Source organism: Vitis riparia, chromosome 13 (assembly GCF_004353265.1).
Source record: "Vitis riparia cultivar Riparia Gloire de Montpellier isolate 1030 chromosome 13, EGFV_Vit.rip_1.0, whole genome shotgun sequence".
NCBI classification, from domain to species: domain Eukaryota; kingdom Viridiplantae; phylum Streptophyta; class Magnoliopsida; order Vitales; family Vitaceae; genus Vitis; species Vitis riparia.
In genome coordinates this window covers 17,614,447-17,636,778 of record NC_048443.1, presented here as the reverse complement: position 1 = coordinate 17,636,778, position 22,332 = coordinate 17,614,447, and the positions used below count along the sequence as shown (strand labels likewise).

General features: G+C 34.4%; 1 protein-coding gene across 1 annotated transcript; it reads left to right on the top strand.

The window, feature by feature from the left end:
• Positions 1-2,644: 2,644 nt before the first annotated feature.
• LOC117927658 (protein YIPF5 homolog) lies at positions 2,645-3,926 on the top strand. Its single transcript, XM_034847289.1, has one exon. It carries the CDS (start codon positions 2,964-2,966, stop codon positions 3,708-3,710), a length of 747 nt encoding a protein of 248 aa, XP_034703180.1. The 5' UTR covers positions 2,645-2,963; the 3' UTR covers positions 3,711-3,926.
• The last annotated feature ends 18,406 nt before the right edge of the window (positions 3,927-22,332 follow it).

Genomic DNA, 22,332 nt, shown 5'->3' with positions numbered 1-22,332 from the left:
TATGTAAATGTAAATGTAAAAAGCTTGATGAAAATCCAACATGATATTAAAAGTGTTAAAAATTTGAGGTTAATCCAAACTATGGTAATCACCCTAGAGAGGGGGGGGAGGGGGGTAAATAGGGTGATGGTCTCTTTTTCACAAATTTAAACTATGCAAAAATAAGAGACAATTATATGCAAATATATAATAAACAAAATAAACACAATTGCATATAATTTAAAAGAGTTGGAGAAGAGAGAGTGCAAACACGAGAGTTTATAGTGGTTCGACACTTCCTTGCCTATGTCCACTCTTCTCAACCTCCTAACCGAGTGAGGGTTCCACTATCTTGAAGCTTCAACCAAGCTTCCAATCTCTTTACAATTGGATTATGGTTCCAATTCACCCTCTTGGACTTTTGGCTCCAAGCACCCTTTACACTTCTTCAAGAGATATCCCTCTATTGAACAACCTCTCAAGTGATACCCCTTACTTGAGAAAATTCCTCACAAAGATATACAAATAATGATCTCATAAAAATCCTAGAACAAGAACTTTAAGCTCAAATGATATAAGAGAAACTAGGATTGGATGATGCACTAAAGATATGTAAGTTTTGGAATAATGGTGCACTCAAAAATAATCTTCCAAGGCTCAAATATAATCAGGAATGATTTGGGAAGGTTTTTCTTATGAAACAATGAAGTTTGGAGCCTTTTTATAGAAGAAAAAAAAGTCATACTAGCCGTTGGGGGTTCAACCGGTCGAGCTAGGGGTCGACCGGTTGACTAGCCGTTAGGAAAAGTGACCGTTGGGCCTCAACCGGACCTCAACCGGCCGTCGACCAGTCCTTGACCGGTTGAGGTTCAACCTTGACTAGGAAGAGAAGGCCACTAGGAGAGAGAGAAACTTTTTGGCCTCCTTCAACCGGTCCTCGACCGGACGAGCACAACCGGTCAACCGGTTGAGCCATTCTTTTGGCTCAACACTCAACCTTTTTCAACTTAAAACCTTTTAACCAAGTTTGAAAATCATTTAACACAAGGTTTTAGTTGAAAACATGAAATCATCCAATTTTTAAGATATTTAAAACAATATTACTCTTGGATGATTTTGGTGCATAAATGAAGAATAAAATGCATGAAAGTCCTAGTGCACCAACAACCTTACAAAGAGATCTTAAGAAGCTTTGGTCTTGAAAAACTCTTCTCTTTGAGGTGGTCTTCTTCTTCATGATTTCTCCTTGGCTTGATTTGTCTTTGGATTGCCACTTTGGAAGTCGTCTTGCCTAATCACACTTGAAATATGATCATTAGTTCTAAACCTTGTTTTGTTATCATCAAAATCAAGATTAACCAAACCTTGGTTTCACAAAAACGTCTAAACTAATCTCCCAATTCATGCTTTATAGTCAAAATTATGAAGCTTGTAGAAGCCTCTATTTTGCTTGGACATCAATTGGACACATTTCACTTACTTTCAACATCATGTATGAATTTTGGCCCACTTGCCAACCTGAGATAGTCCTGCAACTCTTTATTTTTAGTGACCATGTTCCATGATAAAATCTGGGCCTTGAGCATGGAGTGAAAGAGTCTTGTATATTGATTGCATATATGTGAGGGTATCATTGGCATTTTCAATTTGATCCCACATTTTCTTATTTTCTTAAAAACTACACATAATATAATTATTTCAGAGTAAGATTTTAATACTAATACAATTTATAAATTTATACTAAAATTATTTTTCCAAAAATGATGTTAAAAAATCATATACTTTTAGCAATACATTCATAACTATCTCCTCCCACCATGTAAAAAATGTTTGTCTAGGAGAAGACATTCAATAATTGATGTAATATACCCACATAGCTACCATGGTATATACATGAAAATTTATATTAGAAAAATTTTTGAAATATGACTAATGTAAAATTTGGATTAATTTCATTCACCTTTTCTTAAGATTTGATTGAATATACTTCACTCTTGATGGTTTAAAATATTATCAAATATCTTTCTTATTTTGAGTACGAAAGGAAGTAAGTGAAAATAACCCTTATTCTTGGATGAATGCTTTTTTGCTATTCCCCTTATTATACAACTGAGTTGATCCATCACTCTGCTTTGAATGTCTTGAAATAGGCGCTTTCTTCGCTGCCATAGGGCATAAGACAAAGGCACGAGAAGAGATGACTAAACTCTAACTCCAAAGGAAGCAAATCAAATTGAGAGGGAGGAAGATTGCAAGCAATGTATACAATACGTCTTAGTGTAGTGCAAAAAGACGATACACGCATAAAAAAACTATATATAAGAAAATGAAATGAAAGTAGTCTACATTAGGCTTCAAAGGGGTCATGACACATTTATTTACCCTTTAACAAATGAAAATGGGAGGGGGGGTATTTGATGAGGTTTCAAATCATCATAGATAATGTGTATTGAGGCAAAATGTTAGAGAAGACACCCAAATTAAACTTCTAATTTTTTTTTTATAATAATAATAAAAATTATTTTATAATTGATGCAGAGGATTGCCCAATTTAATTATTTACAAGTTTAATAAATCAGATAAAAATCCTTAAGAAAGAGGGAATCATTTTTATAGTGGAAACTTGAGAGGGAGATCCATCATCCATATGAGTGTGGAGTGTGAAGGATAATGGACATTTCCCACTTGCCAGTAATAAATATTTGTGAAAACAGTGTGTGATGCGATCTCAAAAGCTTTCCACTCGGATCAAAAACCCCCAACACATCTCACATAATTTTACAGTCCCCGAATTCTCATTTTCCAAGAAAATCAATTCCCATCGCTGCTCGGGGATTCCACTTTCCCTACAAATCCTCACATCCAATCCCCCATTTTCCTAGCCCCGCCATCGAATCCCCCAGATCTCCTCTTTTTCCCAGAGTTTCCCATCTCTATCTAAACCCTAACTTTTTCAGGGAGATCACTTTCCAATTTTCCCTCCAATGTCCAAGGAGTTCAATGTTCCGCCGGTGGTCTTCCCCGCAGGCGGCAATCCCGGACCCGCTGCTGTGGCGCAACGCCGCCTTCCCACCGCCCCGTTCCAGCCGCCGCGCCCTGCAAATCCTAGCATCCCGTTCATGTCCTTCGACGTGGGCTCCGCGGCCGCTGCGACGTCGTTTCCAGCCCCCCAGTTCGGCGGCAACACCATCGGCATCGGCTCCAACTTCGACGACGAGCCGCCGCTTCTCGAAGAGCTTGGTATCAATACCAAGCAAATCTGGAACAAGACGGTATCGATCCTCAATCCTTTTCGTGTGAACCCGAATCTTCACGAGGACGCCGATTTATCGGGACCATTTCTGTTCTTGATGAGTTTCGGATTGTTTCAATTGCTCGCCGGGAAGATACATTTCGGTATAATCTTGGGTTGGGTTATCGTAGCTGCTTTGTTCTTGTATGTTGTCTTCAACATGTTGGCTGGGAGGAATGGGAATTTGGATCTTTACAGGTGTTTGAGTTTGATTGGGTATTGTATGCTGCCACTGGTGATTTTATCGGCGTTTTCCTTGTTTGTTCCCCAAGGTGGGCTGGTGATTTTCGGGATGGCGGCGGTTTTTGTGCTATGGTCCACGAGGGTTTGCACCAGGCTCCTGGTGGAGCTGGCATCCTGTGGAGATGAGCATCGGGGGTTGATAACGTATGCCTGTTTCTTGATTTACATGTTGTTCTCTCTGTTAGTTATATTTTGAGTCGAAATTGTGGATTGTTGGTGGGATTAGTTTTACTTGTTGGAAATGCAAATGGTTGGCATGGAAATGCAACTCTTTTGTGTTTAGGATTTTTTGGGTGGTTTACAAATTGCTTACTGAATCATCCTTTGTCGAATTTACGTATTCTCTTATCAATTGAAATACCATTTAGTTTCAGACAGTTAAATGAACTGAAATCTAGGGTTTTTATGTTTATGTTGTTTGAGCTATTGCATTTTATTTTTTAGATCGGAAAATTATGTGGTGGAATATGAGAGTACCAGAGGAAAGGTATATATGGCTGGATTCTGCTGTTTCTGGCTTGGGTTTTCTGTATTTGTTGATTGTGTTGAGCAAATGAAATGCTACAAAAATTTGAGCATTTAGCAAAGATTATAATTTTTCATTCAGTGCATGCAATCTTTTAGTTGGATTGCATTGTTCCTGTCATTTATACTATTTTCAAACTGAAGGCATGAGGGATAAACGGATCTTGTAGCAAATTTCGAGTTGATTAAATTGGAGATGTTGAACCAAATGTGCAATCATTCAAATTTTAAGGCTTTATTCATGTTGTCCCACATCTTATCTGGTTGACTCAATTATGTTATTAATACTTTCGATTTGATATCTTGTTAGTAGTTGGTTGTGGTAAGAATGTTCCAAAAGGGGTTTAGAACAGAGAGTGGTTATTATGAATACTTTAGGAAGATTATAGAGTAGAAAGGGATTATTATGAATAACTTTAGGCAGCTGCCTAAGGCACACACCCAAAAAATGGGAACCTTGATGTGGGTGTTCCCGGAATCAGTGAGAAATCTGTTTCTTGGATGGAAAATTAAGGGCCTAGGGAAGAAAAGGAGCGTAGTTTGGAGAATGGCACCTATTTGTCTGTTTTGGTGTATTTGGGGAGAGTGAAATCGAAGATTGTTCAAAGGGGAAGAGATGTCAGATATGAGCCTGAGGAACCTCTTTCTTCGGTCTCTTCTTGAGTGGTCTCAACAGCTTATGGACTTGGACTATCTCTCTTTTCTGAACTTGTTGGGTGACTAGGGTGTTGGTTAACTTTGTCCTTTCTAGGTTTTTTCTCTCCTTTGTTGTCTAGGGTTTGGCTTTCTTTGTATACTGCCTGTGTACATAGGGAGCGCCCTCTGTTTTGGCGTTTTTTATTTTAATTTTGTCTCTTTGTCTATCAAAAAAAATGTAAAAGAGAAGAATCAAAATATGATAAGAGTGAGTTTGGTTTCAAAAAAAAGAAAATTTTCATTGTAGGACTTAGGATAATATGGTTTCTGATTGAACTCCTAACTTTCAGGGAACTGGTTAGATGTGGTAAGAAGTCTTTTCCAGTGTGTGAGATGCAGTCTGCTGCATCAATGCACAAATATTTTTGCTTGTAAGCATCTCTATAATGATATAGATCTATGGTTGACAAGTTTTGCAAAAATATAGATTAATAGTTGACAAAGTTTGCCTAGTTCTTTCAATTGAAGCCAAAGTCTTGTCTAGTATGTGAGATGCAGTTTGCTTCATCAGTGTACAAATATTTTATTATAAGCCTCACTGGAACAATATGGATTCAGTTGTAGATGGAGTTGCCTAGTTCTGTAAATTGAATCCACAATAATTCACATGTAATATGCACCATAACCATGATTAGATCCTTGCATTTTGTTGTGCAACTGTTGCTTGTTTCTTATGATTTTGATGCCACTAGATTTCCACCAGTTGGAGTATGGTGGTTCTAAACAAAATTCATTATTGAATTGCATGAATCCGTACTTTTACTCCCATATAAGGGTTTTGAGAAGTTGTAATAGTGAAGGAATGCAAAGGCAACCTACAAGAACCAATGTAGAGTTAAAGGGTGAGTATTGGGATGTGTGGTAGAGGAACACTGTCTTGGGTTCACTCCTGCCATTGGAAATCCTTGGATTACCCAGTGTTGGTGGTGACAGGTGCAGTCAAGCTCCCAGGGAAGCGATGGGTGGGTACAAAGGGCCCTGCCATGGTGGGGTTTCCCAGTTATCAAGGAAAAAAAAGGCCAATTTAGTATGCTTAATATTTAAGGAGATCGGTAGAGAACTCTGTAGATCTAAACTCCCTCTTTTTCTGATGGAGTTATTGGTCAACTATAGCCTCTGTTTGTTGAGCAGGTATATATCTGAAATGGTTAAATTGAAATGGTTAATTTAACTGTTGATGTTCTGAAATCATGGCCTTAAAGAAGTGAAGGAAAAGCATAGAGAGGAATGAAGGCCCCCAATGAAAGAAATTAAAAAAAAACATAGAAAGGAGTGAAGGGACTGCCTCTAAAAGAAGCAAAATATGAATCTGCACAATGTCCTGCTGTCCAAAACAATAGGCAAAACGAAGCATCTCTCATCTACCTTGGTCCTCAAGTGGCATGTCATCTTTTCTGGCTAAAACATTGGCCTCAAAAGATTTGATGGTATAGGGGCCATAGCCATCATTGGGAGAGCAAAATCTGCATGTTTTTACTGCAGATCTGTTCTTATACAACCCTTTTTTTTACTACTGGGGTTGGCACTTGCATGGGATTCTGTAGAAGTGAAGTTGTCTCTGGTCCTAAGTTATCATGTCACTTGGATTAATGTTTTAGTGGCTTTGAGGAGGATGTAGCTTACTTTCTGTTTCTGGGACTCGCCCTTTTAGGAGTACTTCCATTTGCATGGTTTTACATATTTAGCTTGGTATGTGGTTTTTGTTTCATGGCTTTTCATGATAGAGATATTAAGTTGGTTTTGCCTTTTGATTTGGGATTGTCTTCATCCTTTGCTTGACTGTCACATGCCTGGTGCATGACAACTTATTGTTTTTGATAGGCGATTCAACTACTTGCTGGGAATCTTGACACCTGTCTTATCAAAACTGTTTCTCACACCTATGCTAAAAAATGGGGTTGCTCACAAGCCAATGAGAAGAGAAATGATGATTATAACCAATAAGAGTGTTTTCTTGTTTTTTCTTTGGAGCGTGCATGTGTACTTCCTGTGCATTTGATGTACTTTTTTTTTTTTGGCTCTTTAATCTATATTGCTCTTTTGCCTATCACAAAAAAAAAAAAATAAAAAATAAAAATTGATGGATATAAGATGTAGTGACAACTTGAATAGAATACAGTTTGTGTTGCTCCATGGATATAGACAGGTTAAGGCTATGGTTGTTCCTCTGCTTTGGAAATCAGAAGGCTCAACCCTAGTTACATAGGCTTCTGATATCACTGTAGAAGATTATGGCTGGCCACCCATCTCCCTCTATCTTATTATCTACTGTTTCTCAATTCTTCCCCTCTTCTTCTTCTTCTTCTTCTTTCCTTTTTTTCCTTATCCTTGCTCTTCTCCGCTGTCTTCACATATCATAAAATGTGGAATCAATAATCAAAATCTTGTAGAGTGTACTTAGGGGTCAGGGAGACTTTGATTCTCTGCTTACTGAATGCCAGCCCCAACTTATCAGGAATTGTTGTGGTTCCAATCAAGTCTTTGCCTCCTTTTCTATGACTTGGTACTCAGTAGAAACAGATACTGTCGTTCTCTATCAAGGAAATTCTCCTTTTCGTAGAAGTGACAGGTGCAGAACAAACTACAGCCAACGTAACACCCTCTCACATGAGAAGATTTTCTTTTGCACATTGTTGCTGTCATATGGCTGAGGCCAATTATGAAATATAATCTTTTAGTTTCAAAATAGAATGTAGTTTGGATTAAAGGACAGTTTTCACATCCATCTATTACTAGATTTCTCAGAAGAAGATAATGCTCAAGATCGTTGTCATTTGTAGCATGGAGATGTACTTGGCACATTAAGGTAAAAAAAATTACTTCCTAAAAAACACACATCAAGATTGACCTGCAGTTCCTCAGACCCCATGTCCAATTTGTTTGAACTGGTTGGAGAGAAAGCTGAAGAAATATTGGGAGAATGGGATCATGATGCACAATTCATTTGAAATACTAAATCCAGCGAGGTTGGGTGGTTGTGGGATTTTTGTTTTTGTTGAACCAGTAACAGTGAGAGTTCTGAAGGCATAGGCAAAAGGTATTTACCATGAAGTTACTCCTTTGGAACTAAGGTAGGAATCAGTTTATGATTTTGGCTGTTACATGGTCTGTGTGTTGGTGATGCCCTTTTTTTTTTTTTTTTCTAGTGAAGGACTAGAGCTTTCTGTAAACGTCCTTCACCAGCAACCTAAGGTTCAGTTCACCGTATATGCACTTCTCAATAAGTAGCTTTCTGGATATGACAAATGCAGAGTGTATTCATTTACAAGTATTTTAGTAAGTCTTTTTAAGTAGGTGATGTACAAGATATTTGAAGTGAGAAGGTTGGTACAGTGAACAATTTTTCTCTCCTTTTCTCTCTAGTGTAACTGGAGTATCCAACAAATTTGGACCAATAGCAATAGGTCACATAGGAAGGTTAGGTGAATAAAAAAATTAAAAAAACTTATGCTATTGGTTATTAATGGATCAACAGCCCATGCTAACGTGTGGACCCACATTTTTCATGCGTGTTCACTAAAACGGAGCGACATTGAATTCGTTAAAAAAGAAAACTCTGTGTGACTCATTTTTTAAGAAAAAACATGTTTGTGAAAACCAAGTCCAGATCTAGGAATTAGGTTACCACCGAGAAGGTATAGTGTGATAAGTTGTAATACCCCTCTAAATCCATATATCTGTAGTTTTTAACACTCCTCTAAATTCACATATCTATAGTTTTTACTAAACAAATTGAGGGAATTATGACAATTAATTAATTAATCATAGATACTAAGAATATAATGATATAAATAAATATATACAAGTAAAGGTAAAAAAAAAAAAAAAAAAATCATGTTACAAGAATGTATAAGATAATAACAAAAGAAATATGCAAATTAATTTATTAAGTAAATTGGAAAAAAGGTTTAATGATTTAAGAGATCAAACATATTTTCAAGAAATTTCAATAGAGTTTATCCACATTAAAAAGAATTTTGAATGAATTATTTAAACTTGTTTATTTGCAAAAAAAAATTCTAATTTATTTTTAATAAGTGATTTGATTCAATCTTATTTGGTATTCAATTTTCAAGAAATTATTTACACTTATTTTATTAAAAAAAATTATTTACAAGAAAATGATTTTTATTAATCTTTGTTAGGAAAATAATGAATTTTTATAACTTTATTTGTAAAAGTATTTTAATTTAAGTTTTATATGAGAAAAAAATATTTTTACCAATTATTTTTAAAAAATAATTTCTTTTTTTACAAATTTATCTACAAAAGATGTTTTAATTCAATTTTATTTATAAAAAATGATTTATTACTTGCTTTTATTAAGAAAAAGATATATTGAAAAAAAAATTAGATTTGTTTGATATAAGGAAAAGTTTTACAATTTTAGTAGAACTTAAAAATTATCTCTGATTTTATAAGAAGGGAATTCAAATTTATTACTTTTTCCAAAAGTCTCGAAAATTTTTATTTTTAAATTATCCTAATTGAAAGATTTTCATAATTTCACTCACAACTTTATGTAAGAAAATGAGAATTTTGCTTTACTTTGGTTGAAAAAAAAGGCCTTTATTTACAAGTTTATTTCAAAATGAATTTTACCTTTTGGGATTTTTACAAGTTTATCTAAGAAATTTGACTTGCTTTTATTTAGAAAGATTTTTTTTTTTACAAGTTTATATAAAAGGAAATATGTTTAAATTTTATTAAAAAAAGATTTTTTTAAAAAGGATATTTCAATCAAGAATTTATTATTTAAAAGACTTTGCAATTTTTGTGAAAGAAAGATTTTTTTTATTTTTATATTTCAATCCAAACTTTATTTTTAAAAAGGAAATTTGAAAATTCTTACAGATTTATCTAGAAAACAAATATTCCAATCCAATTTTTTTTTCACAACTTTTATTCAAATTTTTTTTACCTATTTTAAAGGAAAATCTCAACAATTTTATCGAAAAACACGAATTTTGATCTTTACAAATTTATTTAGAAAAAGGATGTTTACAAAATTATTTTTAAAAAAGAAAGTTCTTGTTATTAAAAAAAAAAAGATTTTTAAATATGATTTAAAACAAGATTCCATTTATCAAAAAAATCTTGTTAATTTTATAGAAAAAAAATTATATTTATTAGAGAAAGAGAAAAAAAAGTGATTTATTATTAAAAAGATAATGTCATATTTTCTAAAAATAACTTTAGTTTTTAAGAAAAAAGTGTAAGAAATGATCTTAGTTTATTTAATAAAAAAAAATTGGATTCAATTTATTTATTTATTAAAAAAAGTTTCAAGTTTCTTATTGTAAATCAAACAAGGTTAATATGTTAGAAAATAAAATAAAATAAAGAAGAAAAATAAAATAATAATAATAAATAAATGAACAGAGAAGGGAAGAAGGGACAAAACTGAGTTTTGTGAAGTCGCAATTTCCATAAAACAGATTGAGGTCTCCGCTAGTGCTTTGAGAATTGCAAGGCGCCCGTTTTTCTAGATATAATGACGTTCAAGTGGCAGCAATAGCACCTTGCATCCATTCCCTGCAAATTGAACTATGTCTGACTCTATCACCACGGAATGAGGGAATGAAGGTTTTTCAAGAACCTCAACGGCATAATTTAGAAACTTAACTTTTTAAAGAGAGTTAAGAGTCTTTCTTTATATAGACTTCAAAGAAAGGGAGGGGGGAACCGTTAAACTTCAAGAAGCTATAGCGTTTTGGCTTCTTGAGGCTTTTTTTTTTTTTCCTTCTAAAGGCTTTTAGGTTCTTGGAATGGGTTAAATCCATTCACTCATTCAGTGTATTTACTCAATTTCCCAACAATTCTCCACATGAATGAAATTAATGACTAAAGACATGACAAACTTTGTGATAGAGTTCAACAGTTAAAACTTGTATAGGAGAGGTAGGTGTTACCCTTTGAACATTCCCTTGTAGAAATATGTTTACTCTACTAACTAAACAACAGACACAATGTCCTTCAATTGTTCTATCATTTGTGTAGACAATGACATATCTTACACAAGATTCTTCCTAACACATTCAGTTCTTATTGTTATGTTCATTTTGGCCACGAACATACACCTGGTTCTATAAGAGTTTAATAAGAATTGTGTCTTATTCAATTCCCTTAGAAGCAACCCCACTTCACTCTTACATAGGTGATCTCTTAATTAAGAGTAACCCACATTACCTTTCTCGTATTTCTGACACATAAGGATCATTAAAAACATAGCTTACTCTTTCTTCTTACGGGTATTACTATTTCATCATAGGAATGGACAAGAGAATATCCCCACAATGATCTAACATAGTCTTTATAGTTTAGTTGTCTCTTTTGAACCTAGATCTTGGGATCTCTAGCCAATTAGGTTGGTTATCCATTGTATCGAATTATTATTTTATGGGCTTTAGTCTCATTCCCCTCAATGACTTTTCAACTAACTCTCCATTTAACCTTTTGGTTAACGAATCTATAATGTTATCCTTAGATTTTACATAGTCCATAGAGATAACCCCAGTTGAGAGTAGTTGTCTAATGGTATTGTGTCTACGACAAATATGTCTAGACTTACCATTATACATATTGTTTTGTGCTCTACCAATTGTTGATTGACTATCACAATGTATGCAAATTGGAGGCACAGGCTTTGGCCACCTTGGAATATCCTCTAGGAAGTGGCGTAACCATTCAACCTCTTTTCCACATTTATCTAGTGCTATAAATTCATATTCCATTGTTGATCTGACAATAACAGTTTGTTTTGAGGATTTGCATGAGACTGCTACACCTCTTAATGTAAGCACATAACCACTAGTGGATTTTGAGTCTTTAACATTAGATATCCAATTTGCATCATTGTATCCTTTAAGTACAACTGGATATCTCGTATAGTGCAACCCATAAACATGAGTTAATTGTAAGTACTTAAGTATTCTTATAATTCCTTGTCAATGCTTGGTTCCAGGATTACTCGTGTCTCTACTCAGATTACTAACTACATAGGCTATGTCTAGTCTTGTACAACTCATTAAGTACATCAGACTGCCTATTACTCTAGAGTAATCTATTTGAGAAACACTCTCACCTTTATTCCTGGACAAATGTAAGTTACATCTATTGGTGTTCTGGCTACTAAAAAATTATCTTTATCAAACTTTCCAAGAATATTGTCTACATAATGTGACTGACTTAAGATAAGTTCATATGATGTTCCTTTGATTTTTATTCCTAATATAACATTAGCAAGTCCTATGTCTTTCATGTTAATCTTGAATTTAACATGATCTTTGTAGATGTGATCATCTTATCATCACTACCAACAATAAGCATGTCATCTACATACAAACATACAATGACATAACCATGTTTAGTATCTTTGACATAGACACACTTGTCACATTCGTTGATTATGAAGCCATGTGACATCATAACATTGTCAAATTTCTCATCCCATTGTTTCGGTGCTTCTTTTAAGCCATACAAAGATTTCACCAATTTATAAACTTTATTTTCTTGTCTTTGAGCTGGAAAACCCTTCAGTTGCTCCATATAGATTTCTTCATCTAAATCTCCATTTAGAAAGGTTGTTTTTACATCCATTTGATGTACTTCAAGATTTCTTAAGACAACAATTGCAAGTACCATCCGAATGGAATTTATTCTCATCATAGGAGAATACATGTCAAAATAATCTAAGCCTTTAGTTTGTTTGTAGCCTTTGATTACAAGTCTTGCTTTGTACTTGTCAATTGACCCATCTACTTTCATCTTTCTTTTGAAAATCCACTTAGAACTTAAAAGCTTATAACTTGGTGGAAGATCCACTAGTTCCCAAGTCTGGTTTTGCAATATGGAATCAATATCACTCTCAATGGCCTTTTTCCACTGAAGACCTTCTGTAGAGTTCATTGCCTCTTTAAAAGTTCAAGGTTCACCTTCAAGCATATAAGTAAGAAAATTTATCTGTCCTTGCCCTTTTGCTATGGCTAGGTTCTACCTCGACTTCTTTATTTTGGCCTTGACTATTTTCATTAATAGTCTCAAGCATTCGTTTTGATGAACTTGACTCCTCTTTAGATTTATATGGAAATACATCTTCAAAGAACGATGCATTCCTTGATTCCATTATCGTGTTCTTGTGAATATTTGGGATATTCGATTCATAAAACAAGAAATGAATAAGCATTGATGTTATGTGCATAACCAATGAAAATACAATCAATAGTCTTAGGTTTTATTTTCACATTTTTAGATGGAGGAATTGCCACTTTAGCAAGATATCCCCACATTCATAAGTATATGTAGGATGGCTTTCTTCATTTCCACAACTCATATAGAGTCTTTTCTACTTGCTTTTTGGGTACCTTATTTAAAAGGTAATTAGTAGTCAAAATGGCTTATCCCCACATGTTCTGAGGCAATCCAAAACTTATTAACATTGCATTCATCATTTTCTTTAAGGTGTAATTCTTTCATTCAACCACTCCATTGGACTGAGGTGAATAAGGTGTTGTGGTTTCATGTATAATCCAATGTTGAGCATAGATGTTAACAAATGGCGATTCATACTCATCACCTCAATCACTTCTTAGCACCTTAATTTTCTTGTTGAGTTGATTCTCAACTTTGTTTTTATAGAGAACAATTTCTCTATAGCTTCGTCCTTGCTTCTTATCAAATACACGTAATAGTATTTGGTGTTATCATCAACAAAAGTAATAAAATATTTATTACCATCTCTTGTTTGTACAAATTTCAAATCACATATATCACTATGAATTAAATCAAAGGGTTTAGTGTTTCTTTCAACACTTTGAAAGGATGACCCTGTTAGTTTTGCCTCAACACAAGTTTCACACTTATGTTTGGAATTAATTTGGAATGTTGGTATATGATTTAAGTTAATTAATCTACGTAATGTATCATAATTAACATATCCTAATCTACCATGCTAGAGATTGGAAGACTCAATCATGTAAGTAGAAGTACTAGCTTTATTCATATTTGACTTAATGATAGTCATTACATTGAGTTTCCACATTCCATCACTCATATACCCCTTTCCAACATACATTCTACTCTTGGACAAAACAATTTGTTTGACTTAAACACTAATCGAAATCCATGATTACTTAGCAATGAACCGAATACCAAGTTCTTGTGAATTTCGGGTACATATAAAACATTAGTTAGAGTCAACTCCTTCTCGAAAGTCATCTTCAAGATTACTTTGCCTTGACCTTTGATCTCAGAGGTGGCAGAGTTCCTCACGAACACCTTTTCCCCATTCTCAATTGGTTAAAAATGGAGAACATTTTCTTATCAGAGCATACATGGCGAGTAGCACCAGTATCAATCCATCATTCATTTGGGTTAGATCCCACCAAGTTCATCTTAGAGACTACAACTATGAGGTCAATGTTAAAAACGTCTTTAGTGATGTCATAGATCACATTAGCTTCCTTGGGTTTGTTCTTTTTGGACAGTCTACAATCAACATATTTGTGACCTTGTTTTCCACAATTGAAGCACTTTCCTTGAAACTTTGCCTTCGTGGAGATCCCTCCTTTAGGTCCCAACTTTAATCCTATCCATTTGTTGTTCTTCTTCTTTGCCTTGGAACTTTGACCATGTTCCACAAAATTAGCCTTGGCCTCATTTAGAGTGTTTGCCTCTTTTTTCAAATCCTCTATTATCTTTTTCAATGCGAAGTCTAACAATTAGATCCTCGATGTTCATTTCCTTTATTATTATTATTATTATTTTTGTGTTTGAGGTAATTCTTAAAATCTTTCCAAGCAGGGGGCAGTTTCTCAATTATAAATGCCACTTGGAAAGTTTCACTCAAAACCATTCCCTCAACATGTATCTCATGCAAGATTACTTGAAGTCAATACTTGACTTACCACTGTCTTGGAATCTACCATCTTATAGTCAAGGAAACGGCCTACAATGAATTTCTTAGCCCTGACATCCTCAGTTTATATTTCCGGTCTAGAGATTATCATAGCTTCTTAGCTATTTTCTTGTTAGAGTAAACATTGTACAAAGAATTAACTAACCAATTCATGACATAATTTCTACATAGGAAGTTAGAATGTTTCCAAGCATCCATAGCACTTGTGACTTAGATATCGAGCTCGTCTTCACTGAGATTAAGAGCATTCTCAATCAAGAATCTTGCAAGATTTATAGTAAGATAGAATAACATTCTTTGCTGCCACCTTTTAAAATTAAGTTCACTAACCTTCTCAAGTTTTTCTCCAGGTGAGATAAAGATAGGTACAACGATAGGTAGTGCTGGCACTCGTGCCATAGAAGGGGTTGCCTCTTGGGCAAATTCAATCACAACAATGTTGTCGGATTCAATTTCCATTTTCTTGAAACACCCAAGAAAATGTGTTAAAATTGTTTTTTTTTTTCTTTAAAAAAAAAAATTTGATATAGCCTTTTTCCAAAATAATTGAAAACTACTCTACAGAGTATTCCCAAGAAAGACTGGTGGGGTGTCATAGCCAATACTAGGACCAATCTTCTTAGACAGAATATTTAATTCCCAGGAAATATAAAAAGGTCACAAATGGTCCCGCTTAAAATCCAAATTCCTTATACAAAACTTCTCTATATCGTAATTTCCAATTTTTCAAAAAAAAAAAAATGGTGTAAACCTCATGGGAAAAATAGAGTAAGTAGACTTATTTTCCTAGTAGGTTTTCTTATATGACTTAGCATAATCATGAGTTATAGCCCAATAGTTAGAAGGGAGGGCACCCAAGGTCATGGGTTTGAGACTTGTTCTTGTAATAAAGATTATTTTTTTTCCCTTTTTGAAAAAGTTTAGTGACGAAATTTAACTTTTTTTTTTTCTCTAAGAAACAACCAATTGTTGTAAAACAAGGACAAATACAATGCAAATCAAAGTAGTAGAAATGAAATATATCTTACTTTGATATATAATAGGGAAAAAAAATCAGAAAAGAGAGTTGAGAGAATGAAAGAAAGAAAGAGAGAATGAGAGGAAGAAATTTTCTTTCTTTTTCTCGGGATACTCTTACATGGGGTGTAAGAAACCTTTTATAGGCTTCATAATATGAACTCCCATTACTCATCTTAAAGATGAGTAAATGGAGTTCATAATGACCATCAATGTGGTCATTCACTACTCTTCATTTACAACACTCCCCCTTAGATGACCACCATATTAAAAGAATATGCCTCATTAAAACCTTGCTAATAAAAAACCCTATAGGAAAAACCTAGCGAAGGAAAAAGAGTACAATATTCTTTTCTTGGTATATTAGGACTGCATCGTTAAAAACCTTGCAACTAAAACCCAGTAAGACAAAACCTGGACGAAGGAAAAAAGAGTACAGTACACTAACACCCTTTTACAAGCATACTCCCCCTCATATCGATATCCTTGAGTTGACGCATTCCAATCCTATGTATTAACTTCTTGAATGTTGAGGTTGGCAATGATTTTGTGAATAAATCTGCTAGATTATCACTTGAGCGTATTTGTTGCACATCAATTCCACCACTCTTCTAGAGTTCATGTGTATAAAAGAATTTTGGTGAAATGTGTTTAGTTCTATCTCCTTTAATATAATCCCCTGTTATTTGTGCAATGCATGCAACATTATGTTCAAATAATATTGTCGGGTCACCTTTGATAGAGGAGAGTCCACATGATTCCCGAATATGCTGGATCATAGATCTTAGCCCTATACATTCACGACTTGCTTCATGAATTGCCAGTATTTCTGAATGATTTGATGATGTGGCCACCATTGTTTGTTTGACATATCTCCATGAAATAGCAGTACCATTGCAATTAAACACATACCCTGTTTGTAACCTGCCTTTATGTGGATCTGAAATATATCTTGCATCTGCACATCCAAGCAATTGTTGCTTTGATTCCCTTGAGTAAAATAAACCTATATTAGTAGTTCCGCGAAGATAACGCAATATATGTTTGATATCATTCCAATGTCTTCGAGTTGGAGCAGAACTGTATCTTGTTAATAAATTGACAGAAAAAGCAATGTTTGGATGTGTACAATTGGCAAGATACATAAGTGCACCAATAGCACTAAGATATGGTACTTTAGGACCAAGTAACTCTTCATCCTTTTCGCAATGACGAAATGGGTCATTTTTCACATCAAGTGATCGAACAACCATTGGAGAACTTAAAGGATGCACTTTATCCATATAAAAACACTTCAAAACTTTCTTAATGTATGTTTATTGATGTACTAAAACTTCATTTGGAAAATGCTCGATCTGTAGGCCGAGACAAAATTTTGTTTTTCCAAGATCTTTCATCTCAAATTCATTTTTCAAGTAATTTGTTGTTCTTGTGAGCTCTTTAGGAGTTCCAACAAGATTTAAGTCATCAACATACACTGCAATAATTGCAAATCTGGTTTCTGATTTCTTAATGAAGATGCATGGGCATATAGGGTTATTCACATACCCTTCTTTTAGCAAGTATTCGCTAAGGCGATTGTACCACATGCGTCCAGATTGCTTTAATCCATATAAGGATTGTTGTAACTTAATTGAGTACATGCTACGAGGCTTTCTATTATTTGCTTCAGGCAATTTAAATCCTTCGGGGATTTTCATGTATATATCATTATCTATGGATCCGTATAAATATGTTGTAATAACATCCATGAGACGCATATCTAGTCCTTCTGAGACTGCCAACTAATTAAGAAACGAAATGTGATTGCATCCATGACGGGAGAATATGTTTCCTCATAGTCAATACTAGGTCTTTGCGAGAAACCTTGTGCTACTAATCGCGCTTTATATCTTATGATCTCATTATTCTAATTGCGCTTTCATACAAATACTCATTTGTACCTAACAGGCTTCACATCTTTAGGTGTTTGGACTACAAGTCCATAAACTTCTCGTTTTGTTAATGAGTTTAATTCTGCCTGTATAGCTTCTTTCCATTTTAGCCAATCATTTCTATGTCGACATTCTTCCATATTTCGTGGTTCGGCATTTTCATTATTTCTTATGATATCAGAGGCCACTTGGAAAGCAAAAATATTGTTAATAACAATATTATTTTGATCCCATTTTTCTCCCTTTTGTACATAACTTACTGAGATCTCACATTTTTCAGGTACCTGTGCCTCTTCAGGGACTTCTTGTTCAATATGTGCCTCTTCAAGGGTTTTCTGCATTATTTATGCCTCTTCTAGGGCTATAGATTTATCAATTTTAAACTGATTAGTCATTTTGATGGTCTCTTCTAGAGAGTTAAGTTTTTCTTGGGTTCTCCTCTTCCGAGGAGTTACATCCTTTGAGCCGACAGGTCTACCACGCTTCAAGTGTATCTTATATTCATTTGTTAACTGTCCTATAGGGACATCCATCCGTGCTGGAGCATTTGCAGCAGGGATATGTGACTTTGTCACTTTCTTTGTATCAATGAATGCATCTGGTAATTAATTTGCAAGATTTTACAAATGAATGATCCTTTGAACTTCTAGTTCACATTGATTTGTAGGAGGATCAAGATGGGTCATAGTAGATGCCTTCCAACTAATTTCTCATCGTTCTTCAAGAATCGACTTTTCTCCCCCTAATGATGGGAAAACACTCTCATTAAAATGACAATCCGCAAAGTAGGCTGTAAAAACATCGCCTATCAAAGGTTCAAGATATCTTATGATAGATGAAGAATCAAAACCTACATAAACCCCAAGTCTTCGTTGGGGACCCATTTTAGTGCGTTGTGTAGGTGCAATTGGTACATATAATGCACAACCAAAGATTCGTAAGTGAGAGATATTTGGTTGTTTTCTAAGCACAAGTTGTGAAGGGGAGTATTCATGGTAAGTTGTAGGTCGAATACAAACTAAAGCTGCAGCATGCATAATAGCATGTCCCCAGGCGGAAGTAGGTAATTTGGTTTTCATTAGTAATGGTCGAGCTATTAATTGGAGACGTTTGATGAAGGATTCTGCTAAACCATTTTGGGTATGAGTATGAGCAACAAGATGCTCAATATTTATCCCTACTGACATGCAATAGTCAATGAATGTTTGAGAAGTAAATTCGCCGGCATTATCAAGACGTATTGTCTTAATTGGATAATCTGGAAATTGTGCTCGTAATCTGATTATTTGTGCAAGGAGTCTAGCAAAGGTTGCGTTACGTGTAGAAAGGAGACAAACATGTGACCACCTAGTAGAAGCATCTATTAAGATCATAAAATAACGGAATCGTCCACATGGTGGATGGATAGGCCCACATATGTCCCCATGTATTCTTTCTAAAAAGATTGATGGCTCAGATATGACTTTAGTAAAAGATGGTCTGATTATCAATTTACCTTGTGAGCAGGCAGCACATGAGTATTCATTGGGCGAAAGAATCTTCTGGTTCTTTAGTGGATGCCCATGTGAGTTCGATTATTCGACGCATCATTGAAGACCCTGGGTGACCTAGCCTGTCATGCCAAAGGACAAAAACTTTTGGGTCGTTGAACTTCTAGTTCACGACAACATATGATTCAATAGGCTTTATAGTTGTATGATACAACCCAGAGAAGAAAGCCGGGAGTTTTTCCATTATAAGCTTCTGGCCAGATATAATGGAAGTAATGTAAATATATTCTACATTATCTTTATTCATAGTTTCAATATGATATCCATTTTTGTGGATATCTTTAAAACCGAGCAAATTTCTTCTGGATTTTCTAGAATATAACGCGTCATTTATATGGAATCTAGTTCCATTTAGCAACGTTATGTTTGCTATTCCAGAGCCTTCAACTAAGTTTGTAGTACCAGATATGGTACTTACATTAGCTTTTATTAATGTCAATTCAAGAAAATATCTTTTATCTCGAAGAATTGTGTGCGTGGTCGCATAGTCTGCGAGACATACATCATCCTCATTCATCTTGAGACCAAATAACACATAGATTTAAGATTTAACAAAAAAAAAAAAAACAAAGCATAATGTAAATAACAAAGTAAATCAGATGTAAATATAAGACATAATAATATATTATTTCATATATAAAGTAATATCAATCAATGTTAATTTTCTCATCATTTATCAAATGGTCTATTTTTTCATTGGGACCTCCAAAGAAATCAATGTCATAGTAGGTTAGGTCCAATCCATCACCATCGATAAAGTTCATCTTTATCTCTTTTCCTTTAGCTTTTATTGATGCTAGGTAAAGGTCGATCAAATGTTTGGGCATACGACAGGTACGTGACCAATGCCCCTTCATACCACATCTATAACAATTATTCTCATGGTTGTTAGGAGGTTTATCTTGTAAACGTTTCCCATTTTCTTGTATTGTCTCAGTATTGTTCCACTTCTGGTGGTACAATGAGGCTTTCATTTTCTGAGAATTATTACTATAAGAACCATGGTATCGGGGATTTCTTCCATGACCATGACCACATCCTCGTCCTCGTCCACGTCCACGAGTTTGGGACGATATTGCATTCACTACAGGGAATGGTTCAAATCCAGTTGGATGAGACTGGTGATTTCTCATCAAAAGCTCATTATTTTGTTCAGCAACAAGAAGACACGATATTAATTCAAAATATTTTATAAATCTACGCTCTCGATATTGCTGCTGCAGGAGCACATTCGAGGCATGAAACGTAGTAAAAGTTTTCTCTAACATGTCTTCCTCTATGATTTTTTTCTCCACACAAGTTTAATTGAGAGCTAATTTTGAAAAGTGCAGAGTTGTATTCACTAACAATTTTAAAATCTAGCAACCTTAGGTGCATCCAATCATATCAAGCTTTTGGGAGAATCACAATTTTCTGGTGGTCATATCTTTCCTTCAAATTACTCCATAGAGTAAAAGGGTCCTTTATCGTAAGATAGTCATTTTTTAAACCTTCATGGAGGTGATGGCGAAGGAAAATCAATGTTTTTGTGCGATTCTACAAGGATGCTTGATTTCCTTGTTTGATTATAGCTCCAAGGTTCATTGCATCAAGATGTAATTCAGCATCAAGGATCCAAGATAGATAGTTCTTTCCCAAAATGTCAAGTGCCACAAATTCGAGTTTTGTGATATTCGACATTGTCAAATAACTTCATATGACAAAACAATATTATTAGAATCAATTATAATAACTTGATAGCATTGATATAACTTTGATTATAAACAAAATCAAATAATTTGTTTATAACTTTTAACAATATGCAACAAAACAAATCAACAATAATATAAATATGTAAAATTTTATTCTATATAAATAACTTCAAGTTTAAGATACGAGAATTACCTTCAGAGCAATTCGTGCTGATAACGTGTTGTAAAACAATGACAAATACAATGCAAATCAAAGTAGTAGAAATGAAATATATCTTACTTTGATATATAATAGGGAAAAAGAAATCAGAAAAGAGAGTTGAGATAATGAAAGAAAGAAAGAGAGAATGAGAGGAGGAACTTTTCTTTCTTTTTCTCGGGATACTCTTACATGGGGTGTAAGAAGCCTTTTATAGGCTTCATAATATGAACTCCCATTACTCATCTTAAAGATTAGTAAATGGAGTTCATAATGACCATCAATGTGGTCATTCACTACTCTTCATTAACAACACCAATCACTTTATTTATTTGTTTTCCAAATAACTTTCCTACCTCTCCTATGCAAGTTTCAACCATTGAACTCTATCACAAAGTTTGTCATGTCTTTAGTCGTTAATTTCATTCATGTGGGGAATTGTTGGAAAATTGAGTAAATACATTGAATGAGTGAATGAATTTAACCCATTCCAAGAACCTTAAAGCCTCTAAAAGGAAAAAAGCCTCAAGAAGCCAAAACATTTTGGCTTCTTGAAGTTTAACAATCTCTTCCCTCCTTTTCCTTCCCTGTTCCTCGCTTCCCCATCCTTTAAAGTCTATATAAAGAGAGACTTTGACTTTCTTTAAAATGTTAAGTTATTAAATTCTGGCGTTGAAGTTCTTGAAAAACCTTCATTCCTTTCTTCCATGGCGATAAAGTCAAACACGGTTCAATTTGCAAGGAGTGGCTACAAGGTGTTATTGCGACTACTTGAACATCGTTTTATCTTAAGAAACAAACATCTTGCAATTCTCAAAACACTAGTGGATAATTTGAATTTTTTTTAAGGAAATTGTGACTTCACAAGACTTGGTTTTGTCCCTTCTTCCCTTCTCTATTCATTTATTTATTTATTATTTTATTTTTGTTCTTTATTTTATTTTATTTTTTGACAGATTAACCAAGTTTGGTTTACAGTCTTAAAATAGATTCTCCTTCTCCGTTGGTGTTTTGTGAATTGCAAGTCATTTGTCTCCTAAGATAAAACAGTGTTCGAGTAACAGCAATAACACCTTGCAACCACGCTTTGCGAACTGAACTGTGTCCGACTCTATCACCATGGTAGGAGGGAATGAAGGTTTTTCAAGAACTTTAATGCCAAAATTAAGAAACTTAACTTTTTAAAGAGAGTCAAAGTCTTTCTTTATACAAACTTCAAAGGAGGATGAAGGGGATGAGAGACTGTTAAACTCAAGAAGCCAAAATGTTTTGGCTTCTTGAGGTTTTTTT